This window comes from Balearica regulorum, chromosome 6 (genome assembly GCF_011004875.1).
Source record: "Balearica regulorum gibbericeps isolate bBalReg1 chromosome 6, bBalReg1.pri, whole genome shotgun sequence".
NCBI classification, from domain to species: Eukaryota; Metazoa; Chordata; class Aves; order Gruiformes; family Gruidae; genus Balearica; species Balearica regulorum.
This window is the reverse complement of record NC_046189.1, coordinates 31,267,179-31,292,916: the sequence shown is the minus strand read 5'-3', so window position 1 is coordinate 31,292,916 and position 25,738 is coordinate 31,267,179. Positions and strand designations below refer to the sequence as shown.

The 25,738-nt window shown below is 39.8% G+C and overlaps 1 protein-coding gene across 5 annotated transcripts in view; it reads left to right on the top strand.

The window, feature by feature from the left end:
• MYLK (myosin light chain kinase) overlaps positions 1-25,738 on the top strand; it is a 211,969-nt gene that overhangs the window by 161,892 nt on the left and 24,339 nt on the right. For all 5 annotated transcript variants that reach the window (XM_075757074.1, XM_075757075.1, XM_010312779.2 and 2 more), the window contains 6 exons: positions 1,373-1,500; positions 4,908-5,061; positions 18,504-18,806; positions 22,414-22,449; positions 22,548-22,641; positions 23,637-23,840. In XM_075757074.1, the coding sequence (XP_075613189.1) occupies positions 1,373-1,500; positions 4,908-5,061; positions 18,504-18,806; positions 22,414-22,449; positions 22,548-22,641; positions 23,637-23,840 (919 nt within the window). The remainder of the gene's footprint in view (positions 1-1,372; positions 1,501-4,907; positions 5,062-18,503; positions 18,807-22,413; positions 22,450-22,547; positions 22,642-23,636; positions 23,841-25,738) is intronic.

The following is a 25,738-nucleotide window of genomic DNA, read 5'->3' as shown; positions in this document are numbered from 1 at the left end:
TCTTCTGTGTATCATGGAATGTCGCCTCTACCTGAATAGCTACCATAGAGAAGTTGATAGATTCTACAGTTCTTCATAACTGGCATTATGGTAACTTGTTCATGTGTTTGCACTCTCCTAGGCAAAGCTAACTATATTCAAAGTTACCCAGAATGTTCCTTTATAGGAACCTGCTTTCAGTGTCTTAAAACTGTTAGACTTTTAACTGTTCAAGCTGTTTTCTTTACCAGATGTGTGCCTCAGCCTAGTTTCTTCAGATATTTTCAAAACAAAAACATGTTTCAAAGAACAAGTCTAGGAAAAAAACAAAACAAAACCAAAACCCCAACACCTTGTTTTAATTACATTGAAAAGAAAGCACTTTCTATATGCCCAGTAGCCTTGTGCTTTGGAGAGGAATGTTACATTTGGCAGTGAGGTCATTCTAATGACTGGGAATGACTTTTACAATTTGTGTTAATATGTCCTCAAATCTGCCCCCTTCCCACCCACAGCCCCCTCCTCCCCCCCAAATATTTTTTATTGTGCTGCTCTTGTAAAGCAACTGAGCAGGTTTCACCCTGGAGTTGTCCAGGCTGTGATGTTTCTGGCATCTGTCCCTAGCAGCTTCCAGGGACTGGCACTCTCAGCATCACAGCTGAGAGTCAGGAAGCAGCACTATTAGCAAAAGAGATGGTCTGCCATCTATTGATACTCAGGCAGTGAGAAGGAGGAGGAGGAGAAATACCTGATTCAGAAAATTCAGGAGGAATAGGAATGGGAATGCAAGATTCAAAAGAAGCACTGTAATACATAAACAAAAGGATCTGTCATTGCTCACAAGAAATTTGAGTGTGATGGAGAGACCTTGATTTCTGTCTTTGTCTCTAATAGATGTCCCACATGATGTCTACCTGGCTACTGAAGCCGGAATCTTCATAGGGAGGTGTTGAGTCTTAAATTTTCTGAATGCTCTTGATGACAGGTAGCAGGTTTGTGGACCCCCTCAGTATGTAAATTGATATGAAGTTAGCTGGAGCCATTCTTCAAAAATACTAAATACAAAAGAAAAAAGTTTTTTGGAACAACCCAACACAAAATTTCATAAGCTGTTTATTTGGAATTGGTGGTTGGTCTTAACAGTTTGGCCTTTGGATTTCTGTACCCTGGTCTTGCATGAACAAACTTCTGATGGGTAGATTGTCATTGCTTCACAACAGTAGAATTAACAATGTCTACAGAATTGTTTCATTGCAAGTGACAGATAACTGCCAATCAGTATTTAAAATGCTGCTCTGAAACTCTTGAGATGAGAGATGTATGTGTTTTGAATTTTAGGAAAAATAGAAAGTATAGTCACCTAAAGAGAGATTTTATTTTATTTTTTTATCAGCTGTTCCTCCTCAGATTACTCAGTTCCCAGAAGACAGAAAAGTCCGTGCGGGTGAATCAGTGGAATTGTTTGCCAAGGTGGTAGGAACAGCACCCATAACTTGCACCTGGATGAAATTCCGTAAGCAGGTAAATTGTTTTCTGGTCTGTTTTAACAATCATTGAAAAAACAGAGCTGGAAAGGAACTCCAATGACCCATCTCATCCATCTCACTTCACCTGGAACTGACAAAGTTCATGTCACTCCTGACAGATGTTTTCCTCACCTCTGCTGAAAACATTCAAATGATGAAGATTTCACAACCTCCATTAGCAACCTATTGCAGTGCTTAAATATCCATAATGTTAGAAATTTTCTCCTACTGCCAAACCCAAATCTTTCTTGCTACAGTTTAAACCTGTTGCTGCCTGTCCCCTCCTATATAACAAAGGACTGCTCCTTTGAGAAAAGCCTTAGACCACATAATTAAAGGACAGGTGATTCAAAAGATTTGGGTATCTGAAAGGTGTCTGTCACAGGAAATGTTTCTCTCCTTCAAAAGTAACTGCATTGATGCTTGGTCTAAAGTTATGTCGGGGGTGAGGGGCAAAATTCCATGTAAAAACTTTGAGTGAAATGTTTCTCAACACAAATGTCACTATGCAAGGCACAACAGCAGTTATGCTGCCATGAGTGCCCTCGCCCCCTGGGTTTGAAGTTTCTTCTACTTGAATTAATTTCCTTGAACTGTATCACATGTGTCCATAAGGGCATTTTCAAAGAGCTTTGCTTTAGTGAATAATAAAAACACTTTAAATCAAATAACCCAGTGAGCAAGTACAAACTGGGAGATGAAGTGCCATGTTAGGATAGAGCAAATATAAATAAGTACTGCAGCCACTATTCTGTTTATTTAATTCTGAACTCATGATGCACTCTATAGAATATAAATAAAAACATCTCCTCCTACAAGGAAGTTTAGACTCTAAATCCAGATGTGTCAGCATTTAATTGAAAGAATTCAAAACTGTTTGCTAGTGCAAAGGGTGTTCCAGAGTCCATCTTTGCTAACCCCAAATAACCTCTTACTTTAGATGAAAGGGTTTTTTTTTTTCCTGAACTCCTATATTTTCTTGACATTCTTCAGTTTCAAGACTGGAGTTAAAAAGTAGCCTACTCATTTCTACAAAAATAGACCTCAGAAGCTCCAGTGACATTCAATAGCCTGTTTTGCTGCACTCTGTCTTAACACGTGGGTAAAATGTACTCCTCAAAAGTGAGTTTCTGGTTTGTGCAGAATTCTGAGTTCATTGTTGAATACAATGATCCTGTTTACATAGATTTCAAGCCCATTTTTATATAGAAAATCTATGTGATAACAGAGACCAGCAGCTCATAATACCTATATGAGATCCATAATCTGTGATTCTATACTTTTTTTTCCTTTGTAAAATCTTATTTTTACCATGTTTACACTTTCTTCTTTAGTTATTCACTGTGAGACAATTAAAGGTTTGCAAAATCATACATTAAGATAACATAAAAATTTTTAATGAGTCATTATGGCAGATGAATGGTGTAGAAAAGAAAAAAAAACTTCAGGGAGATTATTAAACACTGTAGGAGGACAAGTGAGGGCAGCAGTCTTTCATTTATTAAATGAAATGAGGAGCCAATTACTATGTACTGTGCTGCACCATTATTTTGCTTTCTTTTTCACTTTTACTTCACCACATATTGTTTTATTCTTGGATTTCCTCCTCTTCTGTAAATGTGGTTGATTTCAACTCTTTTCCTTTCCCTAAAAGTGAAAATCACCCAAGTGTTCTTACAATTATATTGCAGGTTATTTGTAGTAGTTATTTGAGCAGGGCCAGTGAGTGGTGAGTTGTGATTTCAGCCCTGCCACTGTACGCTGCAGCGTGCAGGAGGGACTTGTACTCTCCATGTTCCCTCCCTACATTCCCTCAGGTTCAAGAGAGCCACAGTGGCCTCTCACAGATATATTCTGGACAAATACCTTTTGCTTGAAGGAAGGGAATGTCACAAAGTTGTGACCCATACTGTTGTACATGACAGTTTAGCGGACGGATGCTGGAACTGTTCTCAGCTAAAACACTGGGAAAGCCTTTGAAAGCCTCTTCTATTGTCAGTTGAGTAACAAAGTCCATCGTTTAACATCACCAATTGTTGGAGCTTCTTAACTAGGACCAGTGACTCTCTTTTTGGAACACAGGGATCCAGCTTCCTGTTGCCCATGATCTTTGTAAGCCACTGAGCACCTTTTCAGGGCTTTCTCTGCATAATGCAGATCTAGTTCTACAAGACTGATTTTTTATTACTATTGCCATTTGACTAATACTAATGAAGCAAAACATATAAGCCAGTGTAGAATCTCAGAAGAACAAAGTACGGGGGGGATGGGCACAGAGACAACTTTTAGTATAATTTAAACTGTAATCCTACATAATCCCATTTATTAAATTTCTGTTTGAATTACTGTAGCAGCATCTTTCTCAGGTTACTTTTGGGCATATAGCAATGCATGTGTTGTATCTCAGTTGAGCAGAAAGCAGGGAAAGTCCTGTCCTTAGTCTTGTAATTTCTTATTCACTGAATATATGACACAAGATAAGGCAAACTAAATAGCCTTCATTTTTAATGAAATTCTGAGAAAAAGTTGGAAGACTCACTTATCTAAGAAGGAAGTGGTGGGAGGAAGAAGAGTATTGACATTATGTTGTCTGTTTCATAAGAACACAGTGTACAGCTTCCATAATTGCAGTGTGGCATTATGAGATTTTTCAATGATCTGGCATGTCTCAAGCTAATACTGATTAAAATCTATGTCTCCTTGGCCGTTTATGCTATGATAGTTTTGTTTCAGTTAAAAACTAGTTCATAACATGCCTATGGTATTCAGCTGAGATTTTCATTTTTGCCTCTCCAGAAAATAAAAATGCTTTAGGAAGGCTAAATCTGATCTTTGTATGTCTCTCTGCATAGCTATAGCATTATATCTCCATTTCAGGCAACATCATCTTCAAATGTTCAAGCCCATGAAGCTGTTACCCTCATTTATGTAGAAGTACAGAATAAGGCTGGTTAAGACAAGAGGGTAAAAGTCACAGCGCACAGCTATGGATGATTTGCACACTGGGCCTCTAAAGGGGAATGGCAAATGAATTTTTAGAGCTAAACTCTTGTTTCACTGTGGTCTCTCTGAGATATGTGAGACCAAACTTTGTTCTTTTGCCAATTACAAAGTTTGCACTTTCAGCCTGTCAAAGAAGAGTTAAAACTCCTGTTCCTTAGTGGAGTCCCACCAACACCAATGCTCCTTGTTGCCTTTGCAGGACTGGAGCCATTATAACATTCCACTTCATTTCTAGATGTTTTGTGTTCATTACACTCTTGACTATCTGCACATATTCGCTGCTGTAATAGAGTTATCTGCAGATAACACTCAGTATGATAAACTTGTGTTGTAATTTGAGCTCTTTCAGATATGAAGAAATTTAAAATAAAATCTTTTTTTTTCTTTTGATTTTGGCAGATTGAAGAAAATGAATATATTAAAATTGAGAATGCTGAGAACAGCAGCAAGCTAACAATATCATCAACAAAGCAGGAACACTGTGGATGTTACACCCTAGTCGTAGAGAACAAACTTGGCAGCAGACAAGCACAAGTCAACCTTACAGTTGTTGGTAAGTCCATAATAATGCTTTAGATATATACTTATTCTTCAGACAACACTCTGCATTTGCTTTATATATGATGATAAGCAAAAAAGTAAATAAAATAATCAGATAAGTTAAGAAGACTGAAATGAACAAACAGTACTTTAAAAAACATCTGGACTGGACAGTGACATTGTAATAAGGACTATAAGCAAGTTCAGTAGGGCTATACTGTTTTATTTTGAAAAATTACTAATTACAGATGGAGATACAAAATAGCTCAGACTTAAAAAAAAAATAAGACAAAAACCCAGCTCATGTCTCCATTTTTGCTTAGATACCACTTCTTTTTCCCATTTAATGTTTCCAGCATCCAGATGTTTGCTAGAGTGCAAATCTTAAAACTGTTAGTTCAGGAAGGATCAAGGTGGTTTCTATTAGACTGTAAATTTGAAAACATCCTGTTGCTTGGGGGAGCGAGATTTTACCATTTTAATTGAAATTTCTACCATTGTCTACTATTTTATAGTGACAGAAAGCAGTGAATAAAGGCAGTCTGTTTTGAATATGGAGCCCTTCATATATGGGCTCTTACAAACATGTGTTTTAAAACTTCAAAGAGCCTTGTCAGATAACACATTCAGGCCATGAAGTTTGTTGTAGCAGGCTGTGGACAGCTGCAGATAGTTGTAGACTGGTGGACAGTTGCAGTATGTTTGCAGATAAAACTGCAGCGTAGATCTAGACCAGCTAGCTTGAGTATCAGACAAAATCTAGAGGATAAGCAGTACAGCAAGCAGCGAAAGCAAAAAACAGCCACTAACGAACACTAGAATCTAATATATAGTCAGGCAAGCAAGCCCCATGGCAAGCGCAGGAACCTGCCAATTACTAGCTAAACAGCAATAACAGCTATAAATTTGATCTAGCACATTCCAATCAAATCTGTCATTATCTTGAACCCTTCGGGTCCAATGTTGGGTGCCAAAAAGGCCTGTCGTGGTTTAACTCTGGCTGGCAACTAAGCACCACACAGCCGCTCGCTCACTCCCTCCCGGCAGGATGGGGGAGAGAATCAGAAGAGTAAAAGTGAGAAAACTCGTGGGCTGAGATAAAGACAGTTTAATAGGTAAAGCAAAAGCCGCACACACAAGCAAAGCAAACCAAGGAATTCATTCCCCACTTCCCATCGGCAGGCAGGTGTTCAGCCATCTCCAGGAAAGGAGGGCTGCATCAGGCATAACGGTTACTTGGGAACACAAATGTCATCACTCCAAATGTCCTCCCCTTCCTTCTTCTTCCCCCAGCTTTATATGCTGAGCATGACATCATATGGTATGGAATATCCCTTTGGTCAGTTGGGGTTAGCTGTCCTGGCTGTGTCTCCTCCCAATTTCTTGTGCACCCCCAGCTACTGGCTGGTGGGGTGGTGTGAGAAGCAGAAAAGGCCTTGACTCCACATAAGCACTGCTTTCAGCACAAATCCAAATCACAGCCCCATACTAGCTCCTATGACGAAAATTAACTCTAGCCCAGCCAAAACCAGCACACTGTGACATCTAGCTCTGAACGGGCTCATGAACCCACCTTGGTGTGGATACACAGCAAATGGTTTCCAGGGAAATCTAGTGAAATTCTACAAGCAAAGGGGGTGATTTGGTGAAAACATTAGTCTGAGGGACGAGTCTGTTTCTAGACTCTGTTATCTATGGCCTGCAGAAGGGTTTGACACAAGGCAGGGGAGGGCAGAGCTTGCCCAGGCATTTGGATGACTTCTAGTTCAACTAGCAGGGCTGCATCCTAATCGCATGCTTGTAACTGCATTGGCTCTGCTGTCCTAGCAGATACGTGGGCTCGTGAGCGAGTAAAGAAACGTGAGTACAAGGCCAAAGATGATGAAAATCTGACTCCGATGAAATCAATGACAAAGTACAGTTAACCCAAGTTGGACTGGAAATTCATTCCAGCAATCCAGTGAATAACATACAAAGTTTAATGAGTAGAATCACACTTTTAAGTACAATATCCACTGCTAAAAAGTGAATGTCCCTCAGCTGCATACTGCTGTATATATTGTCAATAGAGGCCTCCTGATTATTTAAATTAATGTCTTTCATCTAATCCATGACTTTTGTTGCAGTTAAAAGGTAACTGAATGAATGAGTATAAATACCAAGTAGATTCCAGCAACATGCCAGAGAATTCAAGAATAGAAGAAAATAGAATAAGTATTTTTCACATGATGCATAGATAAATTGTACTACTCCTTCCAACAGTGGGTTGTATAGCTAGGTTAAAAATGAAGACCATGAAAAATAATCTTCATATACATTGTTCTGGCTACAGCTTTTGTCTCCAAATGCCTAACACAGCTGATTAGCAGCTATAAGTATGGCAGGAGATTAATCACTCTCTACTTTTTCACTCTTTCCTGGGCAACTGCTGCAGGCTGCTAACTGTAGCAGGTTATTGGGCAAGATGGACTTTTTTCAGCTGAACTAGGCAGACAATTCCTATTACCTTGTCACTATGTGAGGCTTGACTCATTATTATATAAGTCACTGTTTTATATCCTTTGGAGTTAATTGGTTTGAAAGTCTTTGAATTCTATAACCTTATAAAGCTACATCTCAGCCTCCTGCTTTGCTCTTCCATAAGAAATGTGCCAGAGAACAGTGGGATTCCCAGAGATGCGTTTGGGAGAGTTGGGTAAAGAATCCTTACAATGTGCTGGAGTTTGCCATGTGTTTTGGCTGATGACAAGCTATCTGTTTCCAACTGAAAAGAATAAATTCCCTTTTGTAAAATTGCCAAGCTCTTCGGTGAGACATCTCGCTGATGTCAGCACTGCCAAAAGCATGACAAAGCCTCAAGATTCCTCATTTGCTATACAGGCATTTTAAGGCCAGATTCTTCCATCTGGGTACTCAAAAATGTGGGAAAAGGGAGCAAAAATGTCTTTGTTCTAGGGAGTGGGTTAGAAACTCACTACTGAGATAAAATCCTTCACCCTGTTTGCACCTTTAAAGGTGTTCATGAAAGTTGGAAGGTACTTTTCTCCAAAGCCTGCTCCAGTCAAAATAGGGAAGTTATGCTTCTCTGAATACATAAAATGTGAGACTTCTTAGTCTACCAAAGCTCATCCTGAATTCTCAGTCCTAAATTCTCACCTGTCCATTCTCTCTGCTCCATCCAAAGTACTGGGAAGAAACTTGCCCTCCCTGCCCTGACCCCACATTCATAACAAGCATTTGTAGAGAAAGCCCTGGTGCAAGAGATCAGCTCTCTTTGACTCAGGTATTTATAATTGCACTTTAAACTCTGTGTGAGCTTCCTTCCTAGAAGTTTACCGATAAACACCACATCTATGTGCATGCTGTGTGCTCAAAACACTGCTGACTGACCCTAGTCCACAACTGACTCGAATGTATTGAGGGAAACTCAAATACAGAACATCTGCTTTCTGGAGGAGCGTGTCCGAGTCAACCTAGAGCTGTTTCTCAAGGGCTAGCTAACGGGCTTGTCTGTTCTGAATTTTAGGAAATCAAAGACTTTTTTAAAATACAAAATGACATGAATAAGGAAATAAATAGTATTTCTTTTATTATTACTTCTTACAACCATGTGAATTGCAAAGTCTTCATGCTGATGGGCAAGATTCTCATGTGAAAGACTCCAATAAGCATTTCCCAAATTAAATTTGGACTGTAACACATGCCAGGGAGCAAGTTGCCCAGAAAAGTTATGCAGTCTCCGTCCTTGGAGGTATTCAAGTACAGACTGGATAAGCATCTGAACAATCTGGTCTGACCTTATAGCTGATCCTGCTTTGAGCAGAAGGTCTAAAGACCTTCCTGAGGGTATTTAAGACCATCCTGGATCTTGGCTTTAAACTTTTGGTTGTCAAAGACCTTTCTTCACACAAAATAACGTTATTGACTCACCTCCAACCAGAGAACAAAGGACCGAGTTATCTGCCAGGATTCAAATCACAAATGATCCTGCTATGATTTAAACTCTGAGTCCTAGACTGTTAACTATAGCTGGGTATGATTTTTAGAAATTATTTTTAATAATGACTTTTAGGGAAAATATCTACCTTGCATTCCTTTGAATTTGGCTCCTAAAATCTTAAATTTAATTGCTCACACTGTCAGACTCAGACTTCAACTACAAGTTTAACTGAACTGAGCAGTGGTTCTGACACTTAAAGAGTTTGAGTAATATATGATTTGATACAGTTTGGGCCATGGGAAAAGATGCTCTTGAAAGAAACCCAACTTTATTCTAAAGATTATTTTTTTCCTTTGTGGTTTTAATGAATATCAATGAATGAAATGTCCATTACACCCAGCCTCCAGTGTAAGCTGTTTGCAGTCCACACACCAGATGCACAGATAATGTGGTCAAGTTACAGGAGACTTGTTAATTGATAGGCAGCACAGTGTGGTGATGAGTACACGACACTGACCTGCAAGGACTGAGTCTTGAGTTTCACATTGATTCATTGTGTAACTTTGTGTCTGTAAAAGCACCAGTAATACTGGGAGACCTGCAGCAGAAGTGAGATATCCAAGTTAAGCAATCCCTTCTTTTAAAGGGTTGACTGGTCCCAAAATGTCCATGTTGAGCTCTTCACTATTGTTATGATTAGCTCTCTTAAATAAGCAATTTCATTAGCTGAGTGATCTCTCTAGGGACATTTTGCAATATGTTTCTTCTCCAAAACCAAAATGGCCTCATGTGGGACTGAGTTAATGATTTATAGCAGACACTGTGCCAGATTAAAGTAGAATTCTGTTGCCAAAGCTATATTAAATGAGCCAGTGATGAGCTTAGTGTAAGATAGGATTGATTTAGGCAAGGTAGACCCCTCACTCTACAGTGATAGCAAGGAATATTCATTCCTTTCATGCCATTTATTGGATGTATATGGCTAAATTTATCAAATTTATGGTTCGGAACATTTTAGCTATGTGACAGGAATACCCCAATCTGTTACCATTTTTGAAAAAGGAACTTGGTTTTCATACTGGCTAAAGCTGGATACTGTGACAAAGAGTCAAAAGAATAAGGAGTATCCAACAAGGAGAATTTGGCACTAGAAAAGCAGTCTGTTCTGCAGCTATGCCATGAGCTTCCTTCATGATTTTGGGCAAATCGCTTCATGTTTCTATGCCTAGTACACAGGGTTTCTCTGGTGATCAGTGTTTGGTGAATAATTTACATATTGGTGACATCTTTTACTTTTTTTAATACAGAGGTAAAATCACATGTACTACCTACCTGAGGGCTGATTTTGATCAACCTTGTTTGTCTTTTATAAATCCTTTAGATTTGTATTGTTCCTGGTGTGGTATTGTATTTAATAAAAAAAAAAAAAAAAAATGCCGTGGTGATTAGTAAGCTATATGGCAGAAGAGTAAGAGCAATATTATTATCCTCTGAGAGGCCCAAAGATAATTGTTGTGGTGTTTTTATTACTCTAAGCCTTTGTGACATACTGTGTCCTCATGCACTGTTGGAAAGTGATAAACCAAGTACTTAAGGACACATATATAAGCATGTTCTACGGAGGCATGCAAATAGCATAACATGAATTCACCGAGTAATACCTGCCCCTCTGCATAAGGTTGTGATTCCATACTTGAGTTGGGACGGAGAAGTTACTTTCTGTGAGGAAACTGTTACTTCTATGCCTTTATCAGAATCTGTATGAGCAGCGTCTTTCCAAGCAAAACAGAAAATACAAACTTAGCTTGAGAACAAGATCTGATCATCACGAACTCCAATAATCACTGAATATAATGGTAGGATTATTAATTGTTTGTATAGAATCATAGAATCATAGAATGGTTTGGGTCAGAAGGGACCTTAAAGATCATCTAGTTCCAACCCCCCTGCTGCGGGCAGGGACACCCTCCACAATGAGGGGCTTGGTCCTGGTTCAACAAGTGACATATATGCATGCTATATTAGCATTAGTTCTTTGCCCTGATAATCTGTTATAGGGAAATGTGGTAGCATAACCAATAGTTCACAGTGGCAATATCAGCATTTTTTCAGAGTGCCTAAGAAGTCTGGCTCGGTGCTAGCCACTCAGGCTGAGTGGATCCAGCAGTGGTCAGCAACTGTGCATTCTCTCTCTGGAAAAGCAAGTGCAGACGTCTGTAAGCAGAGAGTGAAGCATAGATACTTCTACAGACAATAATGCAGCTCAGACGTGCTAACATGAATGCTTCTGAAACTTCATCTTCTTTTGAGAAGCATCAGATTATATCTTGCAGTATCCATGTGATTCCTTGTTTACAGTTAGGGTTGAGAATGCAGTGAATTTGCTAAGAATATGTGGGTGGACTCAGTCTCCAATCTTTAGCCTTTTACATTCCTCTGGATTGCTGGAGGATTTTTGTCACTGGTTTTATGGTTAAAGGGCAACTAGACTGGTGGTTAAGGAAGTTATGTTATAAGTTATAGTTTGTCTTATGTTGCTGTTGCTGCTGCTGTTGTAGTTTAACAGTGTTGTAACCTCTGCTGTCAGCCTCCCCACTAATGCTTGGTGGCAAAACTCTGCAGCTGTATCAAAACTAAATTTTCACAGTAAGATAACAATGCATAGAGGAAAAACAGCTTACGTTGCCCTACGCATCAGTGCCAGTACACTGATCCAGATTTATTCCTTGAAGGGCCATCTAGTTTCAATGTCATTTCTGTTAGGAGAAATTCCAGTAGAAATCCCTGCTTAGTTATTTTTCCTGATACTTACCTTCACCTCTCTTCCGACGAAGAAAAGGAAATATCATGACAATATTTCTCACAACAAAATGCCTGTATTTTACCTGCTGTTAAATACTAGGAATGTCTTGGTGAGAAATGATTCATCACGACTCCTGCACATGAACATGGGGTTCCTAGGACCCAAACTCACCCCAGTGGAGACTTAGAATCTGCTGATAGTCTTACTGGGAAAAGTCCTAAAATTTATTCTGCCCTTCAGTAAACAGGTATCGGAGCTGTAATTCAATCCATTATCAAACCAGACGCCTGACATGCAGCACATGAGTAATCCGAATAGCTTGTTTGACTCAGGCACAAGAGCAGATGGTTTAGCAAAAGGGCTCCTGAGAATGCATTATATATTTGTTTGTTCCATTAGCCCTGTGGCAGAAGGAGATGTTCTTGTGCTGAGGGCATTTGCGTGGGAGTGGTGAGCTCTGGTTTTGTTCCCAGCTCCATTCTCCCGCGTGTCCTTGGGCAAGGTCATTTTACTCTTTTATGCCTCAGTTACCCCAAGTGGCAAAGTGGGAACAGCACCACAAAGTGGTGCTCTGGGCCTCCAATATTTGTGAGCTACTTTATCTGCAGATCTCAAAAGGGCAGTTTTTAAAACTTAGTTTTATGTCAGAGTTGTCGGGAGGGGCAATATGGTGAGGGATTGCACTTCTAGGAGGCTGGCAGCAGTCTGTAATGGGTATTCCAGGGGAGGGGTGAATGAGCTAACTGACCTTGTCCATGTGGTCCTCAGCTCTGCTGGGGAGGCTGTTTCATTAGGAGAAAATTTCTGTTCATTTCAACTTCTCTTGTGTTGTTTCATGGCAGAACACAGGCATTCTTTTCTAGTTTAATTTTATGCTAAACCTATGGTACACTAACATCCAGAAGGGTGTTAATGGGTGTTATAGGGTGTTAAGGGGTATAATACCTCTATTTAGAGCACTCCTCTCCTTTGGAAGAAAAGCTGCAGGGCATAGTTTTCCGAGCAAAGCAGAGAGGTCTGCCATGACCTTGAGCCCTGTCAGCAATAATGCCGAGTTCAGTTATGACCTTTTATGGTTTCGCTTTTCTCCTGCTGATGAATTTCAAATGAAGGCTTTGCCAGTGCTGTCGGCATGGACAGTGTTCAACTGGCTTTTGCAGCATATTAAATACCTTCTCTGGCTAAACAGCTTGTGGAATGGAATTAAATTGTTTCTTTTTGTCTGTTCTTTATCTGGCAGACAAATATCACAATAGCTAATAATAGTATTATACAGTAATATGATAACTGGATTTAGAAAGAAACCAAACCAATTTTGAGAACAGATAAAGAAAACTACTTCAGAGACGTTGCTTCAGTGCTGTCTCTGTTCATAAAAGAAAAGTAACTTTTTTCAGAGGCTGTGGTTATACTGTTCTCAGTTTTCAGAGATTTTCTACTGGAACAGCATTGCGGCTTAAGAGCCAGTCAGAGCCCTGCAAGCTCTTCATGTGAAGCAAGCCCTATTGCCTGGCTTTGGCTCAGCCTGACCCTCTCATCAAGTAGCAGAATAATTTCCATTTCCCTGTGCTCAGAGTTAGATAAGGGGATTGCTGCCTTTTTTGGTCTCCTGGAATGGTGCTTGTGTTCTGCAGACTCTGTAAGCTGAGCCATGTGGAGAAGGCAGTGAGGTCTGGATAGCATGGTTTCGTGTTATGTGGGTGTCCTGTATGAGTTGTGGGTTTGCCGCCTATGCAGAAAGAGAGAAAGTCCCTTTCCTTATCAGGAGGAATTTTGGGTTACAGACCACAGAAAAAAAGGCAAGGACCTCAAGTCAAATTTGTCTCACAAATAGCAATGATTTAAAGGCTGAGCATGCTTATGCTTTCTGCTTCTCAGAGTGTACAAATACAAATTAATTAAAGGTTACTCCAGGCTGTATATCAAAACCTGTTTACCAAAATATTTCTGAGAATTTGTCTGAGGAAGGAGTGCAGCTGAATTCCATTTGGGAGTAAATAAGAAGTACGTGTTTCAATCCTGGTATGGTCTTAAATGTGGCTTATACATTTCATGTGAGGCCAGCTCATGACCTTACCATCTGCCCTAAGGAAAGCATGCCACAAAGAATAAACTGGTCTCTGAGCTTCTTGCTCTGGGGTAGTGGTAATTTGTCTCCCTTTGTTGGGAAGTAGGGTTGGGGTTTTTTTAATCTGTGCCTAGTTTGCTGGAGCACAAAGGGAGGAAAGCAGTAGAGCCCTCCTTCACATCACCTCCACTCCCCTCTTACTCCCCTGTGCATGGGGTATAGTACGTATTGAGTTGCTACTGCTGTTTCCTCTGTGCCACTAGTGTCAGTGACTTCATGCAGTCTCTGTGCTGCTGTGCAGAACAGTCCTTGAGGAAGGCTTGAGGCCAAATTAGTTGCTTGTCCATCTCCTTTGCCTGCCACTAGGCTTTGGGAGCCAGCTCGGGGCAGCCCTACTGATATTCCTAAAGAGATTATGTGGGGAGTTTTGTGCTTGAGTTGCCCTTAGCATTTAACTGTCCAACCTCCAACTATCTTGCTAGCCTCTGCAGTCATACTATTAGGCAAATGAGGTGATCGTGCATCCTAGTTAAAGAGGTGTAAGTACTAAGAGGTAAAGTTTGTAGGATTCTGACCAAGTTCAACAGGACTGTGTGAATACAGCCAATTTGACCATGACAATCTAGAATATCATAAAGTATAGCTAAGTCTTGATTTTGATGTTATATGCATGCTGTAGGTTAGCCAAGACTGAAGTACCCCTAGTTTCATTTAGTTAAGACATCTTATGGTGGAGAATATATATGTGTGTTTTCTTTTTTTGCATATAATAGTGAAACTGAAGTTAAAGCTCGATATTTTAAATTAATTGCTTCCCCTATAGTAATGTTCACAAGGAGCAGTGTATTTTTGGATGCACTCCCTTCCTTCTAGTTCACACGTTGGCTTGTGGCTATGCTTTGGTCCAGAACAGGAAGAACAAAATTGTAGTCCAATGAAGCCTCTGTAAAGTCCTATATAAGCCTAAGTATGTTTGTGTGTGTAAAAGACTGCACATGACATGCAAATGAAATATTTAAGATGGGCAGCTCAAGGACGTTAATGGTATACTAAACACTAAAGCAGAAGGACAAAATAGAGAATTGTGCTTGACTTCCACACCCCTCCTCAACCCACTGGATATTTTTATTGGAAGCAGTTAATTTTGCTGATAGAGATTTCATATTTCAGAAAGAGGTGCAGTTTGGCAAAATATCCTAGCTTTCAATACAGACAGATGAATAAAGGGTAACCTTTAAAATCCCCATAGAATAAACTGTTGAGAAACAAAACAGACACATGGAGAGACCATCTGCAAATTCTCTGAATGTGCAGAGCTGTAGAATACCATCCAGCCTGATATCAAATAATTTTTAAGCATGGTAAAATGGTACATATACATCTGTCATATTAAGAAAGAGCAAAGATTAGGCTTTCGTTCTTGTTTGTGATCTCCCATAGCAACTACTACCCCAGTATTTATACATTGAGCAGATCTGCAAGCAGCAGCACATGGTAAACTTTGAACAAAAACGTGCATCTTTCTGGCTCAAGAGAGTCCAGCCAGGGCTGCAGGTTTTCATCTTTGCCTACTGGGAAAAATTTATTAGGAAACTAGAAATATTCCCAGGGCTGGCAGATATTAGACTAAAGCCATGTAGCATTTTCTTTACCACTGATATCCCCTTGGCCATGAATGTTTTCTCTCCAGTGCTCACATACCCAAGCATTGCTTCTGTAAACTATGCTGGCCAAATGGATTGCAGTGATCTAGGTGAGTCATGGAAAGAGAGGTCACTAAGGTAACTGTGGCCTAGGGAACTGATAAATCATGCCTAGAGTTTCATTTGGAAACAGAAGTGTGTTGAAAGCAAAAAGAGACTGTATTTTCATGTCCTGCATGGGAAGCAGGTTACTGTGCTCTGCAAAGACTGAAGGCATATGCATTCTTTCCTCCTTCGATGTAAAATTCAGTGCAAAGCATTAGAGCAAGCTAACACTTTCTTTTTTTCTTTTTTCTTTTTTTTTTTTTTTTTTTAATAAACACATATCGTCCACATTTAGCTGTGTGTGTAACAGATGTCAGAGAATCTGCACTACTTTGACAAACCCGAACAGATGCCTCTGGAGGGTGATAGACTTAGCTTAGCTTTTTCTTCAAAGTATTTTCCTCTTGCTATCAGCAACTGCTCTGTTCTGTTTGGATTTAGGACAAGTCAGCTGTTACTTATCCAAGTTCTTCTGTCTGCATCTTGAGATGATGCAATGATGATTATATGGGAGGAGAACAAGACACACAGCTGAATATTCTTCTTCTGTACAGATTCTGAAGAGGATAGAGGTAGCATCATTTCCTACAAGATCTGCACAGATAATAGTTGTAGTGAAAAGAAGATGGCTATTAACTAAGTGCTGTTTAACTAAAATCATACAATCCATGTGTGCCACACAACCAGCTCTCTGGTGGCTGCTATAGTATTGTACAAGGGTTCTGATACTGTGAATGGTGTGAGCATTGAATTCGTACTTCTTGCAGCTCTGAGGAGGCTGGACAGGACTAGTACGGGGAAGAGGGATGCTGTTGTTTGGGCACCAGGAGATCAAGATTCAGTTCTCATCCTTGCTACAATCTCTCTTTCTGGTCTTGGACAAATCATTTAACCTCCCTGATTCAGTTCATGATATCTACACTATAAATTTGTGCTTGTTTTATTCTGCCAGAGAATGAGGCGAGTAAAATGTGACAACTAAGCAGGGCAGTAAGCTGTTCCAGAGGTTAAGAACATCTGGTCTCTGATATTTGTGTTTAACAAGAGATGCACTGTAAAATGATGACTCCTAGTGGAATGGTGTTTTAAGCTTGCCAAAATGAATAAAGATAAGCTATGTTCTGGCAGTCTCTTCTTCTTCCACCTGAGCATTCTCATGCTGAATGCAGTGGCAAACCCTTGGTGCCCATCTCCCTTCCTCCCTCCCAGTCTTTTCCCTTGTACTTAAAAGTTCTATTTATATATCTTCTGTTTAACTTGTGAGAGGAGATGGATTTTCCATCACAACTGAACTAAAAGGATTTTTCAGGGAAATCATTGGTTAATGGAACTTGCACTCTTCCAAATAGCAAACTGATTTTTAACTGTTTTGATCAGTTTAGACTACCCCATTTTCCCTCTCTATGAGTAAAACCACAGCAGTCAGAGAAGAAGTCCCTCTGTCCAAGAACTAAGGGCATGTTTATGACAAACTGTGGCTATTTCTGTCTGCTCAGTGATTTTCCTAGGAATGATCATTTGAGTATGGAGGGACAACTGATATAGTCTACCACAGTAAGGCTTTGATCAAAGTCAACTGCGGTGTTCCCCAGCATTTTGATGTTTTTATTGCTGAGAAAATGGCTGTATTTTTTGGCTGGTTTGGCAGCTCTGCCTTTCTTAAGGAGAAAGTGATAGAGTCCATTAGCAGTTTTAACCAGCAAAATGAGGCAAGATTTTATTGGTCCATGTCCAGTGTAACCACTGTTTGTAGCATCTCACACTTCCTATCTTTTTCTTTTCATCTTCTGTCATTTTATCCTATCCTTTGATTTCTCATTCAGCCTTTGGCCACTAATTCATCCAGATCAACATCATCATTATTTTGTAGGTTTTACTAGATTACTTCTGAGAGGATTATTCTCAAGGAAGATACTTGTTCCCCTTAAAGTCTTTTGAAGTGCTTAACATTCATAATTATTTTCTTAATGAGATTTTTTTAAAAAAAAAGTCAACAATTTTCTTAGGAAAACATTCATTTCCATAACTGTGTAATCATTAAAATTCATTTTGAAAAAGCTATATAACTGCAAGGTTTTTGTATTGTGTCAGATGTTTGCATAGTTGGTTGCTCATCTGCACGCCAGGTTCTGGTTATATTGGCTCTACTCATGCAAATAAGGACAGCGGGAGGAAGCCTCTGAGGAAAACCAGAAGTTTCTATCTTCCTAATGAAAAACCCTCAATATTTAAATGATGTATTCTAAGTTTAATTCCTTTTTGCCGAAAAGTGCGCTAGGCTTCTAAAAACTGCACATAGGTGAAGTTGTTCACTAAACTGTTAGCAGACAAAGTCACCCTTCAAGGTCTGTGTTTCTGTGCCAACAAACTGGTTTTGGTATCTCTGCTACCCAGGTATAGTTGGATAAGTGCCACATTCTGAGGCTGTGAAAGGTTAATAGTGGCTCTGAAGTACAGAAGCAGGTGAAGGGAGCTGGAGAAAGAACATCCCAGCTATGGTGACTGTTACAGGGGTAAACCTCTAAGCAAGTTCACCAAGGAATGGTTTGCACTGTTGTGGGAAATTTGATTTCAGTACTTGGTGTGACTGGTTTTAGTCTCTGTAGTTTCTGTAATGACAGCTGGGAAGGGCATTAGGCTTCAACAGGGCTTAGCAAGATGCCCAGGGAACTGAAACCCATGCTGAGGCCCATGCGGGACTGGTATCTATGTTAGCTAATTCAGGTATGTCTGTCTGTGCTGCAGTTGTTCCTTCCTCCCTGTAGTACAAACCTCTGGAGCAGAGCAATGGCATGGAAAGAAAAGAGCCATTAGCTAGGGCCAGTAATACCCTAATGGAAGTCCTACCTCTTACCCTCACGATTGCATCTAACGTGCTTTGCATACGGTTTTGCAGATAAACCAGATCCACCTGCCGGAACACCTTGCGCATCAGACATACGGAGTTCCTCCCTCACTCTCTCGTGGTACGGCTCCTCTTATGATGGTGGAAGCGCGGTGCAGTCCTACACTGTGGAGATCTGGAACTCAGTGGATAACAAATGGACAGATCTCACTACCTGCCGCAGCACTTCTTTCAATGTGCAGGACCTGCAGGCTGACCGGGAGTACAAATTCCGCGTGCGAGCTGCTAACGTGTATGGTATCAGCGAGCCCAGTCAAGAATCCGAGCTGGTAAAAGTTGGAGAGAAACAAGAAGGTTAGTTTTTAAGAGAGAAAAAAAAAATCTACATTTAACTAAATGATCTTAACAGTTCCCCAGTGAGGTCAGGCAGCTGTACACACTCCCTCACATGTGCCCCCGTGCAATGAATGCTTATCCTGGCTGTCAGTGTGCTGAAGTTCCTTTGCAGACTTCATGTGGGTGTCTGAACATACAAATTTTGCATGCATCCAGTGTGGAAACTTGGCTTCAGGGCTCCTAAAACCCTGCCTTGTGAAAGCAAGCAAGAATTGAGCTTCTGGCTTGCTGTGTGAGTGCTGGGCCTGACAGACTTCTGTAGTTCAGTGCACAGGTAATGGAGATGAAACCTTTCACGTAGAAGTTACACATTCAGACTGTGCACAGTTGGAAAATGATGTTTGGTGGCTGAAACATGCTGATGGATTCATTACAGTTTATACTGCACAGACCATGGAAAACCAAGCCATAAACACTATGCCAAATTTGCTTTTGGAAAAAGTAAATGTGCTTGCTGCTAGCCGAGCACTGAATATGCAGCAGAAACTGAATTAGCCTCTCATATCTAGTTGTAGTTCCCATGCTTCAAATCCCAGCTGTTGCTCCTAGTACACCAGTCTTGTGAATTCAAGACTATTCTCCTTAGCATGTTGGTTTTGCCGCATTACAGGTGCTAAAAATATTTTTTAGGATTTTGATTACAGTTGCACATACTTTTTCAGGTTTTTTTACAGTTGCACATATTTTTCAGTATCTTTTGCCTCTTATTTTTTGCTTAAGATCTTTCAAAGGACTAATGGGAAGAGCTGGAGCATTTTAGAAATTATTCAGAAACTGGTACCAAAATTTTAAACACACAAAAATCAGCTTTTTTAAAAAAAAAAACAGATACTGAATGCATATTTTTGTGCACATCCACATCTACCTACTGTGCAAGGATCACTTTGAGAGTCACACCACACTGAAAAGCCTACACCAGGAATAATATATTTTGCCATTTTTCCTGTCTTTGAGGAGTGAACTGTGTCTTCCTCCTTACTTATGTATGCAGGGCTTTGGAGTTTCAAGTGTCTCACATAATCCTTGTGATGTTATCTTTTATTGCCACAGCAAGACAAAATGATAGCAAAGTGGTGCAGCATCACACAACTGTGTAAGCCTCTCAACAGACATTTCCAAACAAAAGTAAATCATATTTCTCTTCAAGTGCTAAATTGGATGCATTCTGAGAAATTGCTTTCCTCTATTTTAAAGATTTAAAACCTGAAGTAAATCAAGATGCAGTTTCTCTTCAAAGGGAGGCAGGAAATAACATTAAGAGTAGCAATAAAATTGAAAGAAAAGCTAGACGGTATTGGCTCTTCATAATAGAATTCCCTCTGTTTGAACGCCCTCTTTCTTAGTTGCAGGATGAACACCTTCGAGAGTTGGGGACCTGACTCTTCACTATATTTATTTTTCCTACTGCAAGCACTACTTTTACTGCAACAAAGCAAACAAACGATTTTTCTTTTTAAGACAGAGTTTTCTTACATAGATTTAATACAAAATGGCTAGAAAGTGCATGAATCATTGCGATACATATAAAAATCAAGCAAAAAAAAAAAAGTTGTTTTGAGTGAAAAGAAAATGTATTCTGTTTGCAGGAGGGGGGGTGTCTTGGTGCTGTCAATGCCAAGGCTTCTTGATTTCAATTCTTGATACTGCAGCCAGCGTGGAGAAAGGGCAAGTCATATAAAGCGTGATTTTTCAAGTGTGTAAATATAACTGCTGCTTTAATTAAAGGCAGTGGAAAATGCATGTGTTCAGCACCTCTCAAAGTCAGGACTTCAAGCTGCCATCGATGTAAACACTTAGCTGGGTAACTAGGGATTTTCCGCTGCTGCCAGAAAGATTGATTACTGATTTTCATACTGAGCTGGCCAGTGCATATTAGCAATCTCAATATAATCTTAGTGAAAAAGGCATGGCTAACTCTTCACTGTGCATTTAAAGAAAACAGCTACTAAAATAAGGTTTTAGTCACAATGGATTAAAGTAGGCATTGCCATGTTTGAGGAAAATTGACTCACTTCTAAGAAAGGTTTTAGTACAGCTACTCAGTGCTTACCAAGCTCAGATATGTTCCATTTATCTAATTTAGGCTTCCACTGGTGGACCAAAATGTTTCTAGTTCATGTCTTCAATATAGTGTCGCTGCAGAACTGGGAGCTGACTTCTTTGTCTGATCAGTATTTGGCAGACATTAGCTACTGGCAGCGTGGCTGGGATCAGCTCCCTTATGCAGCCCTTAAAAGGGGAGGAAAATGTGATGTGCTCTATGCAAGTGTGGTTTCTAGCTGAGGAAGATTTGAGGACAGCTACCCCTGAGTAAGGAGGGCTCGCTTCCCTCCCCACTCTTCTGGTAAATCGCTGCAAACCAGCTAGCCTGTGCTGGGACATGCAAGGGTTGCAAATCCAGAAAAAAAGCAAGAACAGCTGTAGTAAAAGATTATATCTACTTGATCGGCTTTGCTACCAGAATATAGATGCAGCATTATGTGTTGGATGTGAAAAGGTGATGCCTGTGCATCAGACCAGCTATCTGCTCACCCTCCACCCTTTTTCCTGTTGTTTTCTTCTCATCTGCTGCATATAATTCTATACTCTAAAGCACCTAACAGCGTCCATACCGCATTAGTGTTTCATAACATAAATCTGTTGACACAGCAGGGATAAATCACTTGGTTAGGTTTGCACTCTACGATGGCAAAGTGCAACTTCAGCAGCTAAAGGGAGAATTGTACAGGTCACTGTGCAACTGCCTTTGCAGTTTCTCAAATTGTGGTCATAGCCACAGGTCTTAGGAGCAAGCCCAAGCAGTGTAAGTAATATATAACAGCGTTCCAGCTATGACCCCTTCCCCTCAACCTGCAGGAAACAACATACAAGCCAGCGCTACTGACAGTTCATGCACGTGAAAATTAAAAATTAAAATCAAGACACTCAGGCCAGCTTTTACTCTGTCTTATGTCACTGGGTTTGCCAACATCTCTGCCTGCCTTTCAGTATGCCTGCAGAACTGAGGCTCCATTTTGACCTCAATGATTTCAAAATTCAGCCATGCTCAGGGAAGTGCATGCTGTCCAAAGTTTCGAGTCATCTGGAATCTGAAAAATTGGTCTGGATGCATTGCAGGAAATCTTTTCACGTACATCTTTTTTTTACTTTTGGCTTTGCAATCCCAGAAATGCGTGGAAAAGCCGGAAAAGGATTTGTCATTGGACCAGAAGTGTTGTTATTGATGTTATTTATTTTCTGTTTCACTAAAGCTATTTATTAGATGACTTTGAACAAATTCAGTATGCTGATGTTTCTAGTAGGCAGGGATAATAGACAAGTACTGCAAAACACATGAATTTGATTTATTAAGAAATGGTGACCAGATTGTGATTGTGTAGCCTAGTCACGTAGAAGTGGTGAAGAGATTTTAATTATTAAGTTAATGCACAAACTCCCTGACTGCTTTTTGCTGCTTAGCCATAGGGTCTACCAGTTGCCCACGTTACTGTGAATAATTTGACTATCTTATATAAGTACCATATCCTATATAATAAGTTATTAATGTCTTTTTATTTTCATCTAGAACTTAAAGAGGATGAAGTGGAGCTATCTGATGATGGTAAGCAGTTCATATTTTAATCAGGACAAATGCAAATCTGTGTTTTTAATTCATGTTTTATGGAGGTTTTCATCGTGGTCCTTAATATTTATTTGTAGAGGGGAAAGAAACAGAGGTCGACTATCGGACAGTTACTATCAACACTGAACAAAAAGTTTCAGATGTCTACAATATTGAAGAAAGACTGGGGTCGTAAGTACTATATTGTGCTTTTGAGGACACAGAGTTTTCAAGGCCACCAGTCAACTATAAAGTTCAGGTGCATTCATTCTTTGACGGTGTCTTGCACTTTCAACATTCCAGCTGGGCTCCTCTGTTGCAGTAAATATAGATTCTAGTGTATGTTGGCCTCCACTCCATAAAGGTGCTTTATTCTTATCAACTGACAATTTTAAATAGGCACTACATGTATTTCCGGCAAGGAAAATGGAGCCCACAAATGAATAAAGCTAGAGGATTCATTCGGTTTTCAGTGTTCTAAAAGCTAGCTGAATAAAAGGTGCGCATTGTGCATTTGCATTTCCATTATATCCATTAGTGGTAATAAGATTATCCTGCGCACAGGCTACAATCTCCGTTGACAGCGTTCATAATCCCAAGAGCATTAATAGTATTGCTCAGTGAAGGTCAGTGATTAGCCTGGCTGTGTGTCTCAGTGCTCAAACTCGTGGTTATGTGAATTGCATGCCGTGATAATCTTTCAGCGATTTGTGCTGCTGGTGGTGCTGAAGGCCAGGGGATCCTGTATGCTGCCATTAACAAATCTTGATTTATGTATTGTAGCGGTAGAGCTGTACCTATACAGCAATGTGAAATAAGAGTACTGAAGCCTCTAGCATTCATAGTCTGATTTCAGCTATATGCTATACCTGAGATGTCTCCTATCTGCTGCCCCTAGAAAACTGTGTTCAGAAAAACTTGACCCACATGAATTAAAGCCTGGTAGGAGTCGATTTTTTGAGCCCTCTTATGTAAAACTCGCTAATTGGAATAGCGAGGTACCTCTAAATTCATTCAAAAGTTCTTGCAGATTACTCTGCAGAAAATCAGCACAGAAGAGTACTTGATATGAAGACATTTTTATTTCAGAATGGAGTGGTTGCACTGGAATATTTAGTAAAATGTTGCTATTCATGGCAGCCTATATATTGCAAAAACATTTTATGGAAATAGTTATATATTTTCAGGGGAAAATTTGGACAAGTCTTTAGGCTTGTTGAAAAGAAGACTGGAAAAGTTTGGGCAGGAAAATTTTTCAAAGCATATTCTGCTAAGGAAAAAGAAAACATAAGGGATGAAATCAGCATCATGAACTGTCTACATCATCCGAAACTTGTCCAATGTGTGGATGCCTTTGAAGAAAAAGCCAACATCGTTATGGTCTTGGAAATGTAAGTATAAAGCAGATCACACTAACAAAGCTAATAATGCTGAAAATAATTGTGCATAAAAGTAGCAACTTACCCAGACACAGGACTGTCAAAAGCTTCAGCATCTGCAGGGCCTAGATGGTTTTCACATCTTGCAAGTTTTTCCAGTTATTTATCCAACTTGTTTAAACTGTGTAAGTGAATCTGTGTTTTATCTCTTAAAAATCAGTGAAGATGTGTTACAGTCTTTATTGTCTAGTTTGTTTGTTTTTTAATCAAGTACATGTGGTGTTTTTCTGCAGCTCAGTCTTTTATTGCCAGCTTGGGAGGGAAGAGAAAAAAAGCTGCAATTTGGACTTGCATTTAGAACCAAAAACATGTTTAAGTAGGAGAAAAAATATTTTCTTCTTTAGGCAGTTATAAATAGGTATTGAAGAAGCTTGTGTCACATTTCACTTAAACACTGATCAGTTGTCTCTTGCAGAGAATTGAATGTTGGTGCACAACAGATAATAGGAGAAAAAGATATGCTTGAGAAAGTAAACATCTAAGCTACATTCTAACAAAATAGTTGAATTTCCATGAAAAATTCACCAAGGCAAATGTCTAGTATCTGAGAGGTATTGGGAACACTTTAGTTTTCAAGTGCTATATCCAGTTTTTATATTTTTAAGAGACCTTAAAGGACTAGACTGATGTGTTTTTCCTGCAAAAACCTAAACATTTATTTATAATAAGGGACTGCTGTCTAAAAAATCTCCACAGGTGAACACAGTGAACGTTCTAAATCTACATAGTAAATGCAGAAAGATTTGTTACACTGATTCCCCCAAAAACTAATTAAACATTAATTGATCTGCCCCTGATTGCCACACCACTCTGGGAAGTAGGAGAAAAGTGCTCAAAAGCAGTGCTGTAAAGCATCTCACAAGGCTGTGACTTGGCTATCTTTGTATCTAAAGATGGTAGATATTTATTTCCAGAAAAAAAACAAGGTTCAGAACACATTCATGCACCAGAATTCTTTATATGAAAAGGATCTGCACAGTGTGTGATGGAAAGTAATGGTCAGACTTCAAAAACAATAATGACCAACGTGACCAACATTTGCATCATCTGTAACGCACCTGCTTAGTGTAAATCCCATACTTGGGCTGTAGCAGCTGGAAAGAAAAGTGAAATCCTGATCTGCGATGATGTTTCTCCCAAAAGGTTACATCACTGTTCTGCTGCCACATCTACTTCACGCACTGTCTGCTGCAAGAAGGAGAAGCAGGTTTTTTGCTGGCTGGAAATGCTGCGTAAGATACAAATTTTTAGAAGCAAAAGAGACTATCTGTCTATTTTGCTTGCTTGGTACTTGCCTAGATTATGTGCAAACTACTATTGCACTAGCGTATTTCAGAGACTGGATCTCCATTATACAACCTTGGTACTTATGTGCAAGAAGGTGCTTTTATTTTTAGATTCAGCAGTTGAGCAAGCTGATGACGGTAAAGGAAGGGAGCCCTACTTAGCTTGGAATTGGGAGCTGGCAGACCTAATGGAAAACAAAGAAATGTATAAAGAGTTTTGAATAGCATATGGCTTAACACTCCATTAGTTCCCCCCCTCCAACAAAGGGATTTTGCTTTTTAAAAATATAGAAAAGTACAATCAAATTTAAAGTAGTTTTGTTAACCAGTCTAATTAGGATGTGATTTTAGTTTGGTTTGGAAGAATGGTTTGGGTTGGAAGGGACCCTAAAAATCATCTAGTTCCAGTGCTGGGGTGCATTGGCTTTTGAACCCCCACAGTGAAATCTCCACGGAGTGGAGAGCCGTGGGAGGAGGGTTTCTTAAAGCAGCACACAGGCTGCCCACCGTAGCAGCCTGTCCCTGCTCTGGAGCAGGTCTGCGCAGTGAGATGCTTGTGTGACA